General features: G+C 35.7%; 1 protein-coding gene, 1 long non-coding RNA gene and 1 pseudogene across 2 annotated transcripts; 1 reads left to right on the top strand and 2 right to left on the bottom strand.

The window, feature by feature from the left end:
• Positions 1-3,595: 3,595 nt before the first annotated feature.
• Positions 3,596-5,707, bottom strand: LOC149557132 (uncharacterized). The gene is made up of 2 exons (XR_016352385.1): positions 5,449-5,707; positions 3,596-4,668 (listed from the first exon to the last, which is right to left on the bottom strand). It is a non-coding gene; the product is annotated as an uncharacterized LOC149557132 (long non-coding RNA).
• Positions 5,708-13,381: 7,674 nt separating this feature from the next.
• On the bottom strand, positions 13,382-16,367 carry CDC45 (cell division cycle 45). Its single transcript, XM_089831848.1, has 2 exons — positions 16,092-16,367; positions 13,382-15,516 (listed from the first exon to the last, which is right to left on the bottom strand). The coding sequence occupies exon 2, from the start codon at positions 15,448-15,450 to the stop codon at positions 13,666-13,668; it is 1,785 nt and encodes a 594-aa protein (XP_089687974.1). The 5' UTR covers positions 15,451-15,516; positions 16,092-16,367; the 3' UTR covers positions 13,382-13,665.
• Positions 15,571-16,668, top strand: part of LOC149557130 (MAP3K epsilon protein kinase 2-like) — a 47,812-nt pseudogene continuing 46,714 nt past the window's right edge.

Genomic DNA, 16,668 nt, shown 5'->3' with positions numbered 1-16,668 from the left:
GGGATGGTGGAGGATGGATGGATGACAATAAAAGGAAAAAAGGTCAAGCCCTCCACTCCATCTTTTGATCTCTTTACGTTCTCAAAAGAAGGGACTGAAATGTAAATCTTGAGGCCTCACATGTTTGAGGTTGTCTTTGATGGATCTCCTAGCACTTTTGGCCTGTTGTTCTTTATAGTTTGTCATGGTTCAAGAATAATTGTCCTTTTCTTTTGTAACCATGGGGTTTTCAAGTTCTCGTTCTAAATCTATCTTGCTGGTTGAATGTATGGTGTTATCTGTGAGGCCACCCCATTTACCTTGTATTGGTTGGTGACCTCTTTCACCTATGGGCTATAATATTTTTGTTTGGGCTTCATTGAATATATTTTGATATGTAAAGGGTTTCAAGCACCCTTCAAAACCTATCTTCCTTAATCAAAAACATATTCTTCTTGAAACATACTTCAAGTTATATTGAAAGACATCTAAATTGATGAATATATATTGATATCCTTAAAAATGTCATTCCAAGATTATCATATTGAAATGATATCTATCCACATGCTTAAGAGCATAATGTGTTCTATAACAATCCTTCCTAGCTAAGAGGGAGTGTTAAGGTTATACTTTCAATTGGATTGAATTAACCTAAAGATAAAAATTTTATGATTATTAGTAAATTGTCATTATTTATACATACAATTTTATACGCGTGCGCGCGCACGCACATGTACGTACATATATGTATGTATGTATGTATGTACATACATGTATATAGATATATGTATATATATACATATATCTATGTACATGTACATACATACATACATATATACATATGTACATGTATATGTACATGTACATATGTACATGTACATGTACATATGTACATGTACATGTACATATGTACATGTACATGTACATATGTATATATGTACATAGATACATACATATATATACATGTACACACACACACACACACACACACACATATATGTATGTATAATCTAATAATGATTAATCATAGAGACATGTCTTCTATCATATTTATATATCACTCAAATCTACATTTGGAACACACCAATGTGATGGCAATGTTATTACATTTGCAAAAGACAATCTATAAAAATCAATACTTCTATCAACGTGAGTTCATTGCCCTATTAAAGCTCAACTCAAGGAGGAAAATTGGGGACAATTGGCCTAGAAAGGCTATAATGAGTCTGAATTGGACCTTGGCCATTGAATAGATTGTCACCTTGGCCATTATTACCACGATTAGTGCTTCCACCACCATTTATTCCTAGTTGACAAGCCATCATTTCTCTTAATAATTCTAGACATTGGTTCTATTGTTGTGTCCTTTGCTTGGCAGCTTCTTGTCCTTTGACTAGTGCTTCTTGTTATCATTCACCCATACTTATTACCCTTTGTTCACTACTCTTTGTCAAATTTTCAAGGTTGTTTACACTATTGTCTGACTCCTCATGTATGCTCAAAATGTCAAAAGTTGTCTCCCTTTGTGAAATCTTTGTAGGATTCCATTGTTTCCTCAATACTCTATTGTAGCATCTTCTCTTTCACATGTCGGCAGGGAAACCAGCCTTGATCCCAGTATAAATCCCAAAATTCAATTTCCCCTACTTACTGATTCTACAAGTGAGGAATTCCACCAAACAGTTTCAGCCTTCTACTACCAGTTGATTGGATTTAGTTTGATGCTTACTTTTTTTTTCTCATTATATGATTTTGGCAGAGTATGTATTCATCTTATTCATTCTTAAAATGTTGTTAATTTGTATCAGTCATGACGGATCCATCGAGCCTATTTATGTTATTTATATGTGATAAAATAATGGTATGGTTGGATCTTGGGTTTTGGAGGGTAGATTGTAATGAGAATGGAGAAGCATTAAAAATAGTTATTCTCGCATTTCCATATGCTTGTTACTGTAACACTCATCTTCCACGGCTTTCTATGGATTGAAACTGATATGTGAATGATTAAGAAAGATAGAAAATTCAGATACCTTCTATTTGAATCAAGTATCATTAGTTTTTGTATAGTATTTTTCAGTTATAGTTGTTTAAGAAGTTGTAATCTTCAGAATTTCCAGTGACAGTCTGGTTGCAGCGCATGGTACAGGCATATACGGATGTTTTGTAACCTCTAATTGGATTCATTGGAAATACTTATGAATCACCTTTCATTTGCAAAAGGTTTTAGAATTTTTTATAAGGTATAGTGAAAGTTACGGTAGTTTTTTTAATGACAGGTTTGAAACCCTCTTAAGGGTAACTATAGACCATACAAAATTAATATCTTTCATTTCCCATTGTGAAAAGGGATATAGATTGGTATAATTCTCTGTTTAAAGGGATATTTTCATAATCCAGGCATTGGTGGTTTTGTATAAAGATTTTCAAGGGTTTTGACAATGCCCTAGCGCTGACAAACAAATGTCAGTCTGGTAAACTCTAGTTTTCTCAGGTTGCAGAGCTTTATACTCTCTTGTACAAAGGATTATTGTGCAAATTTTATATGGTTGGAAAGGTTATTGAGTATACATTCCTTTGCTTCAATTTTGATTGATTTTCATTGAGAAATGAATAAGTTGTGAATAATTTTGTAAAGACAGCTTGTTCAGAAAATGGTTTCTAGAATCTGCTATTAGAAAATGTGTTGGTATAGCTATGTATGGTCGAGTACAGACCTGAGCCTAAGTGTTCGGATAGATTATCATGTTGTGAACAATAGTTATTCTTACCAGAAAAAGTATCTCATGGTTTGATGGGTCAAACAAGCCAATTTCTTGAAACTGCTCTGCCATTTCCTATGTGAGTTCTTGTCATTGCTGCTACGGGAAGGTTGCAGAAGACTATTATATATATGTTCATGTTATTGGTGACCATGTATGCTTTTTTCATGACATATTTATCATTCCATGAGAGTCTCAAGGCGTTCTATTGTAGATATTTGGAGTCATAGATCAAGTTTTTTGTTTCTAGCCCTTTTCTCTTCATTGGAAACATGCCCATTTGGCATTGAAATGTTAACATATTTAGTGTGAATTCTAGTGACTCTACATCAATTACGCACAAGAACAATTTGATCCAAACAGATATAGATATTAAATCAGTAAATAATATTATGCACCTAGAGAAATCTCGGCTAGCCTGATAGAATAAAATAGACAGTAAGGAATAAATATCCGAAACTTCAGAGCCACAAAAGATCCACCAAATATTGGTTGTGAATAGCTTGTAATTCTCGGAAAATAATCTTCACACCACAAAAATATCAAGGACATCAAAACAAAAATGTCACTAATACATCCTAATAATATAATTATGTCCTCAACTCCAAAAGTACTCATGTATGGCACCTAGAAGTATATATATTGAACTAGTCTGAATATAACAAGAACAAATAAGACATGTTAGGTCTTCTTTCCAATGTCAGAAATATCATAGTGCATGTTTCTTTTGAAATGCAACTTCCAGCAACAACAATGTAGATACCCAGAGTGCATTGTTCTTCCAAGTTGCTTGTTTGTGCCAAGGGAATAAATATAGAATAATGCAAGAGTCTTTTATTCAATATGCTCTAATATTCAGCCTCATATCAACTTTGTATTCTCATATTATAGTAATATCCAGTCAAAGTGTCAAACCTCTACCAAATCACAATATAGTTGTATTCAAAAGGTTCGTTAACTTGAAATATTCTTCCACAAATTGGTAACACTAGGTTCCAGTTTATCTTGAAGGTGCTTAACAAACAAAATGGATGAATCTTGTTGATGACTCAATCAACATTTTTGCCTCCATATTATTCCTGATATAACCCTCCCCCAATACATACTTTACATCCATAATAGGCATGTAATAGGATTTAATATTAAGAAGAAGCAGTATCAGAACATTAAAGTAGACCAAGATTCCACCCACCATACATGATTTCTCCATCACAATATGTAATATTATATTGCAGAGAAACAAAATATTCACCCAGCAAGATCTTCATAATAGTTACCTCACCTCTTAAAGGAAACACTTCATTCCAGGTCTTCTTGGTTACAATCTCCACTAATGGCACCACTAAGAAACTGATTGACTTCTCCAAGTCCGCCAGGACAGGTCTCTTGGTGTCAAAGATGGAAAGCTTCCAACTCTGAACTCAAGAATGATATTGAGAAAGCTCTCAAATCACTTCAAACCAACACCAAGGGAAAAATGCATAGCAGTAGTGTGCTGATGCGGTACATATCATATAATTACATTAGCATTGCATTTAAATCTAAAGCATTTAAATAATCATTTCTAGTAATATGAGCATATATCAATTCAAATCTCCATAAAATGGCCAGCAACATGTAAGGCACAATGTTCAGAAATTAGTTATATTCGTCCTAGCATATTAATCCAATATTCTTGAATACAAAACATCTCAAAATTATCACAAGGCATCGTCATGAATATACAATCCAAATAGTAAATAACATCATATATACTTACTTCACTGCACTTGCAATCCAAGGTTTGAGACTGGGTTACCTTCTTGTGATGATGGGGTTGAAGAGGCATTGCATCCTGCCTCTTCCCCTCCAATTCACATGGACTCCCCTTTGGGCCAGTGCTGACTGCTCTAATACCAAAAGCTGATGTAGAGAGTAACTCTGCTTTCTGCCCTACCAAGTTTCCGTAATGCTGATCAGTTTTTTGTGTATAAACTCCATAAAACACCTTGCCTCTGAAACAAAAAACTGCCATAGATACTAGCCAACATAAAATAAAATTTCAAACCTCAATCTCAGTAATTCAAAATACATAAATAAAACTAGAGAAAACAGAGACTGCAAAAATCATCAATCTTTTATGCACCTAAAAGAACTCTTCAATGCCAAAATTTCTACACAGAAAAATCCTCAAAAGCCAAAAACCTCCTCCATCACCAGAAAGAGTCAAACACTCCTCAAAAGGGGAGGAAAAAGACCCAAAAAAAGAACTTGTCCACATTCAACGGTTACAAACCAAAAATACACAAACAACTATAACAAAATGAGTGATAGGCAGTGGGACCAGGGAAACCATTCGTTAATCAGCAGTTACATTAGGCCAAAATAGGAAAAATAGGCCTAAAGCTAGACAGTTCACTGAAATAATCTTTTAAACCAGTAAACATAACTTCAAGTCCTAAAGACTTATTTAACCTTATAAAAGATATCTCATTTCAGCTACCAGTAAAAAGTACAAATCTGTTCAAAAGTTGAAGCACTCTGAAGTTATATCTGTGAGGGAGGAAAAAAAAACAGGAATAACTCATGAATTGATCCCAAAATTCCAGGAATTTCAGAAGAAATCACAAATTTTTCCATTTTTTTTGTGGACCATTAAATGCAAGATTGCACAATGATTCAAATCAACATTAGAAAAATTGGAGCAATAATTACTTGCATTTTTTACCTGAGTTTGACTCCTATGATGAGATATGGTTTCCCTTGGATAGTTTTGTATTGAAGTCCCATGGAACGAGTCTAAAGATTTCCTTCTTTGCCATCAAATAATAATTGCAAAACTACTCCAGGAAATGATTACTGTCCTAGCCTGCTCACTGCAAAGAGGCACTTCTTGGAAATGACGTATTTGACAAAACAAGAGACTCTCCTATCCAGATTGCCAGTGTATGCTCTTCATTGAAATGATATTTTTTCTACATGGCCCTGCTGAGTCTGAAGGTCAAAGTTACAACAACACAAGTTATGGGATGGTTCATAGAATGGAAAGAGCAAGAAAAAGGCAGATAAAGCCTTGATATTAAACTTCCATTTGAGTATCCCAATCCTGAAAACAAAAATTTACATGCCAATATCTCTGTTAATTGTCAAGATGCAGACACGATAAAGCAATTTTTACAACCAAACAGTAACAGTGTAGCATTATAATTTAAAAAAGGATTTTAGCATTTTGACTGAACAAAGTTTCTTATTGTGATATTGCTATCAGGATTTAATTGTGTGATTTTTGAGTCAAACTCATTGACCCATGTTTCATGAGTAGTGATTCAAAATGAATCCATCTCTCATGAGAATAAATGGAACACTTAGCACTCATTGGATCTAGGTGATGCTTTCAGGGGTAAAGCACCGGGACTTCCCGGGAGGTCACCCATCCCAGTACTACTCCAGCCTGAGCGCACTTAACTACAGAGTTTCCTCCATGGTTAAACCCAAAGCTTGCAAATGCCTTCACCAAATGTTGTGCCTTATGAAACATTCGTTAGGAAGTCCCTTAAACTCATCAATTGATAAGTAGGAGATAATTTCCACAGCAAGTCAAATTGTGATATTGCTATCAGGATTTAACTGTGTGATTTTTAAATCAAACTCATTGACCCATGTTTCATGAGTAGTGATTCAACATGAATCCATCCCTCATGAGAATAAATGGAACACTTAGCACTCATTGGAGCAGTCATTGGATTTAGGTGATGCTCACAGGTTGAAGCACCGAGACTTCCCAGGAGGTCACCCATCCCAGTACTACTCCAGCCTGAGCACACTTAACTACAGAGTTTCCTCCATGGTTAAACCCAAAGCTTGCAATTTCTCTCTTTGACAAGCTTGTCTGATTTGCAGCATCATCACCTTCTCCCAACTCTTTCTTCTACAGAAAATCCTCCCATGGCCAGCAAGAGGCAGAATTTTGAACCACTTAATATGGACATGATTATCTGGAGAGTGTGAAGTTGTAAACAAAATGTGGTGCATTTATTATTCACAGAACAGTTTAATATCTTCTTGGAGAGCATTCTGATATTTTCTTGTATCTGTTCCATCCAGGAAAAAGAGGAAAAACATATCCACTCCATCCAAGAAAATATGAAAAATCCAGTAGGTTAATAATGAAATTAGAAACCCTTAATTTTCTGATTGGGTACTATTCTCCTTTGTAACAAAAACTTTCTATCAAACATTCATGCTTCTAATTGTGCTCTTTATAAAACTGAATTTTTAGTTCCTTGCGATTTTTGTTTTCCATACCTGCACATCTCTCCACGCCCTTTATTTAGTAGTCATGTGCGTGCAATGTATTATTGTTATGCTTCTTGCTTTGTCACAATGACAGATCATTGAATATGATCTGAAAGATGTAGAAACTTCTCAGAGTTACATCCAGAACCATTTATGATTACAATAATATGGACTGCAGAAATATTATGTCTATTATTAATTAGAACTATCATTAAAGTTAAGACCTCTTTAATCAACTTTAAAATGTACAGTATATAAAAGCCCAAATTAGCAACCCTGCTTACTTTAACGGAGTACCAGTTTTCAGTATCACAGTTCTACCAAGTACTGAAGAAACCTTTAGCTTACTTAAAATCCACATGCTACATAACTGCAGATCCATTTTCAAGGTACAAACGTCTATAAGACTAACAGATATGCAAGGGAATTCATTATTGTACATGGGGGAAAATAACTCATCATATGCTGTGACAAAACTAGAGATCTGCAAAACTGCTACAGTAAAGAAATGACTGAACAATGAGCAGGCACCTATTATGTTAACCCCTTCCAATTATTTATGGATGAATGTGAAGTCATAATTATATTTCTCCATCTGTTATAGACCTGCTGCACAAACTATAAACCTATAGAAGATAATTTGCCCGATTCAAAAGCAGAATCCTCACAAACATCTTCAGGATAAGATTACTGAAGCTGTGGCCCAATCTTCTGAAGTTCCTTGCCAGATAACAGACAATGGCCAAAAGGAAGACCGTGTGATGTATGATGCCACAAACATCAAATAAGTTCAACACAGCCCTTATTATGAAATGGTCATTAACACCATCAGGCCTGCACAAGCAACAGTATTACATAGTCCTGAATGAATTGAGGCATCTTTCAAGTCTTAAGCTAGCTATATAATTGCTAGCCTGAAGATTTGAATTTAAATACAACATCCAAGAGCCTCAACTTCAGAGCATTTAACCTTCCAGTACTGCTAAAGGCACTTGCCCACATTTACGTTTCATTGTTTTGTTATAGCACAACAGCTAAAGTAAAAACTGACACAAGAATATAAGAAATTGCATTGGCTGCATGACTTCTTTAATACCCAAGAAGACAGAATTGATTTATGAAAATAGTTCTCCCATCCATTATCTTTCACAGAAATGAGAATCTCCCAATCCATTGTATGGGTCATCTTGCTAAGCCATTTTCATTAATCTTGAGCTAGTGAATTATAGCAAAACTGTGTTATCCATTAAAAGCTTAAAACACACTTACAATACCCATGAAACAGATATATTATAATGCACTCCTGTTATAACTAGATAATGATGGCCTGGGATATGATAGTCATGAAATTGCCATGCATTACCATACATCATCAATGCTCAGGCCAATAATGAATTCATAGATCAGCAAGTAATAGACATCAATTCCCTTTTAGTATAGTGCAAACTTCAAGATCACACCTGCGCCTGTAAGCCAAACTCAGGGACCATAAGTAGTCATTAAGGAAAATGCACACTATTATCAATGTGCAGATATTATGAATATCAAAATGCCTCAATGAAACTAAAAACCCTGTTTTCCAGTTTTTCTTGCAGGTACATAAGCTTTATACTATTTGCTACCACCATAAAACCCATGATGGAACAATTTACAATGTAATCAAAGATGAATGTTACCAAACGATGAGCAAGAAACAAGAGAAGGTTACCCCTGATTATTTATACACTCATTAGGAATCCCTTACTAATCAAGGAATGATATATGATGTTTCCAAAGCCTTTCCTCCATCCAAGTAGCTTACATCATCTTCAAATCTGCATCATAAAGAATTACCACCATAATCATGGACATTATTATATACTCAGAAAGTTCTCATCACCCACCTTCACTTTTCCAGTTTATAGCTAGTGTGTTCTCAGGGTTACATCAAACTAACTAAACTTAAATCAAGCCAAACAATCAACCAAATATGCAGCAAGACAGATAAGGCCAAAAGCTAGAATGAAGAGATTAGCTTGCTCATCAGGGGAAGATGCAAAGCCCTGACCTGCTATTCCAATTTTGGCTAACCCCTTTATTAATCTAGCCACCAAATCTTGATATTATGAATAATCTTGGGCAATACACATTGGCAGCAATCTGTAAACTATAAATGGGCATGTCATAGCCTCACCACTCTTCACACATTGAAGTGGCAAGCATGAATTTGCAATTAGTTTAGTGAACTTTGATATCTCAAATCCTTATTTTAAAAGTATAAATACCCAATCAATTCCCACTACATGGTAATGAAAGCCTTCAAATCCAATAGTGTACTGGACTTAACAGTTTAGAAAGTTGCACTAACATAATGACTTGGAGATTACAACAACATTATATTATGACATTGTTTCAAGCTAGGGTTGTCGTTGCACCAAAAGATTGACATGTCAATGCCTGATACAACCACTAGACTTATATAACAAAGGGGGCAGTTAAGCCATGTCACGAATCCCTAATGGGAACATTGGTAGTTACTCGAACAATCCCCCCTCAACGTTATCCTAGGAGATTCAAACCTATGACCAAACTCTAAATACCACTTGTTACAAGCTAGGGTTGTCATTGCAACAAAAGATTGACCTGTCAATGCCCAATACAACCACTAGTCTTATAGAACATGAGTGACAGTTAAACCATGTCACAAATCTTGAAAAATAATGTTGGCGGTTAGTCCAACAGTCATCATACCTATTCAACATAACACAACAATAATCTGATAAAAAAACACAGATGTCTAATGTGTAGGGACTCATGCCTGTCGACCCTCTAATTTAATGTTGCTTTTATAACTACTAGTAGTGGTATGTATTAATATTAAGAATCTTAGAATAGTATTCCATCAAAACATAATGAAGTTCCTTCGGAGGAAATGTACATATAATCTGAAGTGTACTGTCATATTCAACTATTCACTATTTCATTGTGATCACTGCTGACAAGCGGTGCTTCAAACCTGTACTGGTAATGAATTTGAAAAGAGACATCACAAAGACTAAAGTTGATTCACAACTGGACCAAATGGAGCAGAATGCAACCTTCACTAGAAAACAGGCAAGACAATTACAATTTGTTAATAATTATCTTTCACAACATGATATCTTGTACACACTACATCATCACCAGTCTTTCCCAATAATCTACCCAGCCTATTTTGGGATAAGGTATGACAATTACTATACAAAAGAAAAAGTTATGAGGAAATGTAAAACGCATTAAAGATCTTTCTTGATGACCTTAAATTTTCAAGACCAAGTCCTAGATGACACAGCAACTGTTCTCTAAGCTTTTAGATTCAAGGCTTTTAGTGGCTTGATGTTAGCACATTGAATTAAATTGAAATATTCTGTTACCTAAGTGTATTACATAATTATAGCTTATGACTGACAGTGTTCTCTTAAAAAGTCAGACACTTTTCTTTGAAATTAAATAATATTCTTGAATAAGGAAAAATAATGTATCACTTCTAAGGGTGTACAAGGCCACATCACTGATGTCATCTGTGAATGGCGAGAACGGATACACATTTTCAGACTGCAAGCATCTCCAATAATTTAATCCTACCACCAATTTCCCTTCTCTAGGTTATATGCAGTATGGTGATCATAAGAAGATTATTAATCACAGAGTTATGTCAAAAGACAATAATGATGACAACAATCTGAACTTATATGACATTATTAACAGTTGAGATACAACATAGAATTGCCAAACAATTCCTCAGTAATACAACTATGTTAATAAATGAAGTAACATCAGCAGCGTCCATTGATAAGTAAAAATGACAAGAAGACAACAACAGCACTAACATCTGTGATGCAATAATGGCAAGTCAAGGAATAGCATAATCATTTGACGAATTTTATCTGTTAATGACTGCTTACGGATGATGACCAATGACAGCAGTTTCCGCTGTTATCAAAGACAACAGTGATAATTGCCAACCAAAATAACAGCAGTCACATTCCATGTTCACGTTCCAGTACTATGTTTGGGAGTTTGTGTGGCAACAGCTTTAAATCCAGAGATCAATTTGTACTATGTTTGTTAATTATTCCATACCTTGTGTCTTCCATTACAAATGTTAAGTTGATAAGACTAACAATGTAATTCTATCTAATGTTGTTTCCGGTTCAGGAGATCTGTGGTTTTTGACCGAGGATTTTGGCAATATTTGTGAATCTGTGATCCTAGAACAATCCATTTATTCAATGTTCAAGGTTAATGAAAATACATTTCTGTATATATATATATATATCAAGCAGACTACAGAAGGTTGGGCCCCTACTATCCATGGGAAATCTCTCTGCAGCCTCTGGGTCATTGGTTGTTGAACTGCTTTCTCATTGCCCCTAAAATGAATTCTACGGGCAGTAGGCAGGAAGAAATCTATCTACTCAATTGGATGGCGTCATAAAAACAAATGCTATCAGCCTGAACTGCCCCACCATTTCCATAGGCTCCCCAACCATAAAATAGTGGGGGCCCCTGATTGCCCATAAAATTGTAGGGGGTAATATACATACATACATACATATAACATATCTGCACCCCCCCAAATAAAAATCGCACATCCGCTTCCAGATCTGCAACCGAATCAGTAACTTAGATAATTCCCATTGCCACTTGGCAAAAGACCTTACTGTTACTATTCAAAAATGACAACTGCAAATCCTAATAGATTCATGCACTATTCAAAGTGTATGCCTGTTTATAGAAGTTCCACAGGACAATGATCAAAAAATCTAAAAACATAGGTTTGATGCTTATATAAATTTTAAAAACTAATTTATTGTAATATTACCAGAGATATATTAAAATATACCCGTGAAAATTGTTCACAAGGTTTTCAAATCAGATTATACTAAGTTTCTTTGCAGTTGCAGATAATTATGTTCGTTTTTTAAATAATAAAGACTGCAACAATTGCTCGTCCCTTGGTAACAAACCTAACAGCTATTCAATAATGACAGCTGGAAATTTTAACAGCTACTTGCACTCTTCAGAGTGTACAACCCAGTTATGTAAGTTCCAAAGAGGATTAGTCAAACACATCACAGGCTTGACACATACATAAAAAAAATAACACTCGTTTGACTGTGATGTTATCAAAAATACATTGGTGAAATTTTCAATCAAAGTCACAGTCAACTCTATTTTGAAAAAGTTAATAATATTTCCAAGAAAATGTCTGGAACCCTGCCAAGAAACAATTTATCAGAATATATCACAATATTTTTAAGATATCTCCTTCAATAATGCAGACACAGAAGATGAGAAAGTTTGGGTACATGCAAACTATAACATTCAGCTATAGATAGAAATCTGTAAGGATTAGAGTGTCAAGAGTGAGCTAGAACCAGTATCAAAAGCACCACCAATGACAATTGGAAACATATGGATGCGTCATTTTTGCATAGGTTAGGAAAGATTTATCTTGATGCAGGTTCCAATACCAAATAGAGCATGTCATGTTCATGTAACAACTGGAAAATTTATTGCAGGATTCAATTGAGGGGGAACACATCCAAATATAGTATTGTCCTATGAATTTAGTGTTTAGTAATGGTTTCAAGTAAAAAGAGCATATATGGGGCAGACAATGCAATATACTGAGTTGAATATGAAATAGTATATTAGTGACAGGCAAGACTATTCACCCAGTTAATTTAAGGTGTTGATGTGGCACCTATGTGTCTGCAGGCACCTACAAAGTTAAGGTGCCCCCATCAGGCCCTCTCCCTTAATACCTTCCTCTGAAACTAGAAATCCATCAAATTGCAAGTTAGAATTGAACAGATATTTCTTTTGAGATTTTGAATGACCAAGATGGTCCTTAATGTTTCAATATTACAGGTATGCCATTTAGGACAAAATAGAGTTATGCAAAGAGTAAAATGGTAAGAACACTAAATACAAGAGACAACAACCAAAAACTGTATTCTGAAAAAACACTCACGCTGTCACTGTACACAAATATGCACAGGCACAATATATACAATATGCCAATAAAAAGTCATGGTATCAGTGTGATAATAGGTCTTTTTCATACAAGCGATTCTCCAACTATTCACAAAAAATTGTAAATTTGTAATGGCTGAGAATTTTTCTTTCCATGGGTCCCAAACTAATTTCCTCAAAATCCAAAACTATCAACCAGCACAAACTAATCATGCTAGACTTTCCCATATGCATAAAATTATTTCTATTAGACTGTTCTTGCAAGTTATCATAATATAGCCAAACAAATATTCTACATATCCTTCCTACATCTTGTAGGCTAATTTAATCTTGTTTATTCTATCAATTAAAGATTAGCACCAGTATTCAAACATATTATCTAAAAATCACACTCAAAACAATCCAATATTACAGGTGATAGAATTTAATGTTATGGTTGTAAGCCTCAGGCACAGGAAGTGCCCTTGGTAACAACCAAAATGTTTTTAAAACTACAAGAAATGATGTATGTGGCAGTGACTGGTTAGGGCAGTATCATTTCGTATTGCATTTCTGTATTAAGACACATTACAATCAGGAAAGCTGATCTTGTTTCAGCCACCTGTAAACAATTAGTTCCTAAAATAATACAGCTACAGTCACCTGTGAGTTAAAGTTTCTCTGATATTCTTAACATGAAGGAATTGACAGCAGTCAGATCTAGCTTAATCCAGGATGACTCAAATGCATCATGTTTGTAATCAGCCCCAAGTTCCTTGGCTGTGGCACGAAATGCAAGTCCAAACCGGTTGCCCTGTTGGGCTCCAAGTATAGGTCTGTTTGCAACACCTACTACCAATACCATCTTGGAGTGAGGAATAATAGCCGCACATATCATGGGTTTTGTTTTTGCACCCTTTTCTCTCAAAGCATCCATGAGGAAATAGCAAAACTTAACAATTGCTTGAGGATAAGCTAAGAGTTCAGTATCTGCTCCATCCTCGAGTTTCACCCATCTGAAACTCCGGGCACTTTTGATGAATCCATTTCTTGTTATTGCCAAACTACCCTGCCTTTGAGTAGCACACTGGACACGAATGGCAAGCTGCATTCCCTTTTGTAACTCATCTAAATGATTCAAAGACAGTGCAGAATAAGCACTCCAGAATTTCTCAGCCCAAGAGTCTTCAGAATCTGTCCAAGACTCAAGCAGAGCTGTGACTCCATACACAACATCAGCAGCTGAAACCTTTGAGCTATATCCATGGAGTCTCTGGAAGCTTCTGTAGTAGAATTCATTAAGACCATATTCTGGCAAAAACCTCTCAAACTCATCCTTCATTCTCTTCTTCATGGCATTACTCATGTACTGATATTTTTGTTGGCATTCCACAAGGGCAATACCCATTTTGGCCAAAAGCAGCTTTAGCTTCTTCAACCCATTATCACTCCAGGTTTTCAACTTAGTGGCAACATAGGATGAACATAACATCGAATCAAAAAGGGTCCACTCCCTCAAGAGCATAAGGCGAGGCTCATCTTCATAGGAAATCCTAGACACATCTGGTACTCTAACCTTAGTGCCATCCTTAAGTGTAACAGATGTAATCATTTCCAAATTTCCTGCACTATTTACATGCTGCTCAAGCTCCATGACACCAGCCTGGTACCTCTCATTGGTCACTCTCTCATGAACAAATTGATCGGTCAGTGAGACACATGCTAACCAAAGTAACTCATTTGTGCTCTTATGCAGAGCATGGGCCATATCAAACATTAGACACCCAGAAGGTCTACCATAGTATGTTCCCGGACCATAATATGCTGTCTTTAGCTTCTTCAATGCTTTCAGTGCGTCCAAACCATTGTCGTCGTCACTGTCATCCAATTTTCTCCGTTTTCTTCTCTGACCTTCCCCATCAACGTTTTCTTCATCACTGTCACTGTCATCACTTTCAGATTCAATCAGTGTTTCATCATCATTATCCAGATCCATCATATTCGCCAGTTCTGCCACATCGAAATCATAAGCTATATCAGCTTGGCTCTCATCTTCCCGAGTATTAAGCACAACCACCTGCTGGTTCTGATCACTGAGGTTGTGCAAATGAATAGGTCGATGGCTGTCCACAACAAAAACTTGGACGCTGGGCCCCAATTTTAACAACTGTCTCAGATCCTGGGAACAACCCCAATTGATTAGAAGAACTGTAAGCGCCTGGTCCGGTGAGCTGAGTTGCCGGCCTGCAATTCCATCGATATCTCCGAAGCAGGACACAGGGTAACAAGAATACCTCAATGAATCAGATGCCAGTACATGAGTTGCAATCTTCAGTGCACAGAGAGAATCAGTATCAGTTGCTGACGGAAAGATCAAAACAGGTGAAGAGGATGACACATTTGCGGCACTCCGCATGCGAGTGTAGAAGCTTGCCACACTGTTTTCTCTCACCATGGTTCGTTATTATTTCACAACCACAGTGAAATTATTGTTCCGACGTACTTCAGCGTCCATCAAAATCTGTAATCAGATAGATCAAATGAAACCTGATATAATTAGAGAAAAAAAGATAAAATGCTCTCTGGAGCTTCAGATATAACTTTCGCGGTTAACGATCCTACTCTCCGAAAGTAAACAAATCAAATAACTATAACCGAAGGAGATACCAATATCATATGAACTGGACTGTCAAAAAAAAGTGTCTGCAAATGTTAACCCAATAAATCACGATATGGCCACAAAACCTCGAAAGTATTATAGATTTGTAGCCTCAAAAGATTTAATCGTTAGAATTTGGGTATTTCGAGTGCTAGTCATTAAGGTTTTTTAGCTCCACCGTTAAATCCTCAATTTACTCTGACCATTTTCACTTGCAACCTAAGTATACCAAACAGCTAGCAACTGACACTAGAGCTTCAACATTAAAACCCAAACTTCTCTAACTTTGTTTTCCTATCAATTTTTCGTTTATCCAAATTGATTGCAAGCAGATCTAAGCTGCGCTAACTGCTTTAAAACGAGTAAGGCCTCTAAGAATTGCTAAAACTGGCATTGCCTGCAAACAAAATCATTTTCAAAGTGAACCTCATCCTTACCTCGCATTTTCTTGTGCTATTTTCCGAAGCTTGAACTTGTGATCTTGGTCTTCAGGACTTCAAGCTGAAAGCTTACAAAATCCGATCCTTAAGTTCAAAAAATGCAGATGCAAGAAATCAACCGGGGTTTGAACCATATACAATGGCGGTTATATCTTTCTATATACAACCTGCAGTGCAGATAGTTTGAATTTTGATTGAAAAGGGATAATTTGGGAGGGAAGATTCAGGCGTCTGAAATTTTGAATTTGGTGGAAAGATCTTTATATCTTGTATTTCGACACCCACAATCAGTACATGTGGTTTACTCTCAAGTCGGTCCTAAATTTGATGGCCATATGGCCATGTTTTTTCGAGAATTTAAAATCTAATAATTAAGTCGATTATATAACGTGAATTTGAGGGTATTAGATGGGACCTCCAAAATATTTGTTGGTATGCACTAAATATGAAAGTATCAAATTCATGATATAAATTTTTAAAACAGTTTTTTTTACGAGTGAAAAATTGAACATAAATTATAAGGAAAAAAAATTATATATGAATGATTACAATTTTTTTATAGAAATAAAGCATT

The sequence above is a fragment of the Cupressus sempervirens genome, chromosome 5, assembly GCF_028749045.1.
Source record: "Cupressus sempervirens isolate cs-2001-9-10 chromosome 5, ASM2874904v1, whole genome shotgun sequence".
Taxonomy (NCBI): Eukaryota; Viridiplantae; Streptophyta; class Pinopsida; order Cupressales; family Cupressaceae; genus Cupressus; species Cupressus sempervirens.
This window is presented reverse-complemented; position numbering and strand designations above follow the sequence as displayed.

Bases quoted from the DNA above. Each gene is read 5' to 3' on its own strand.
- CDC45 (XM_089831848.1), bottom strand. From the start codon at position 15,450: ATGGTGAGAGAAAACAGTGTGGCAAGCTTCTACACTCGCATGCGGAGT.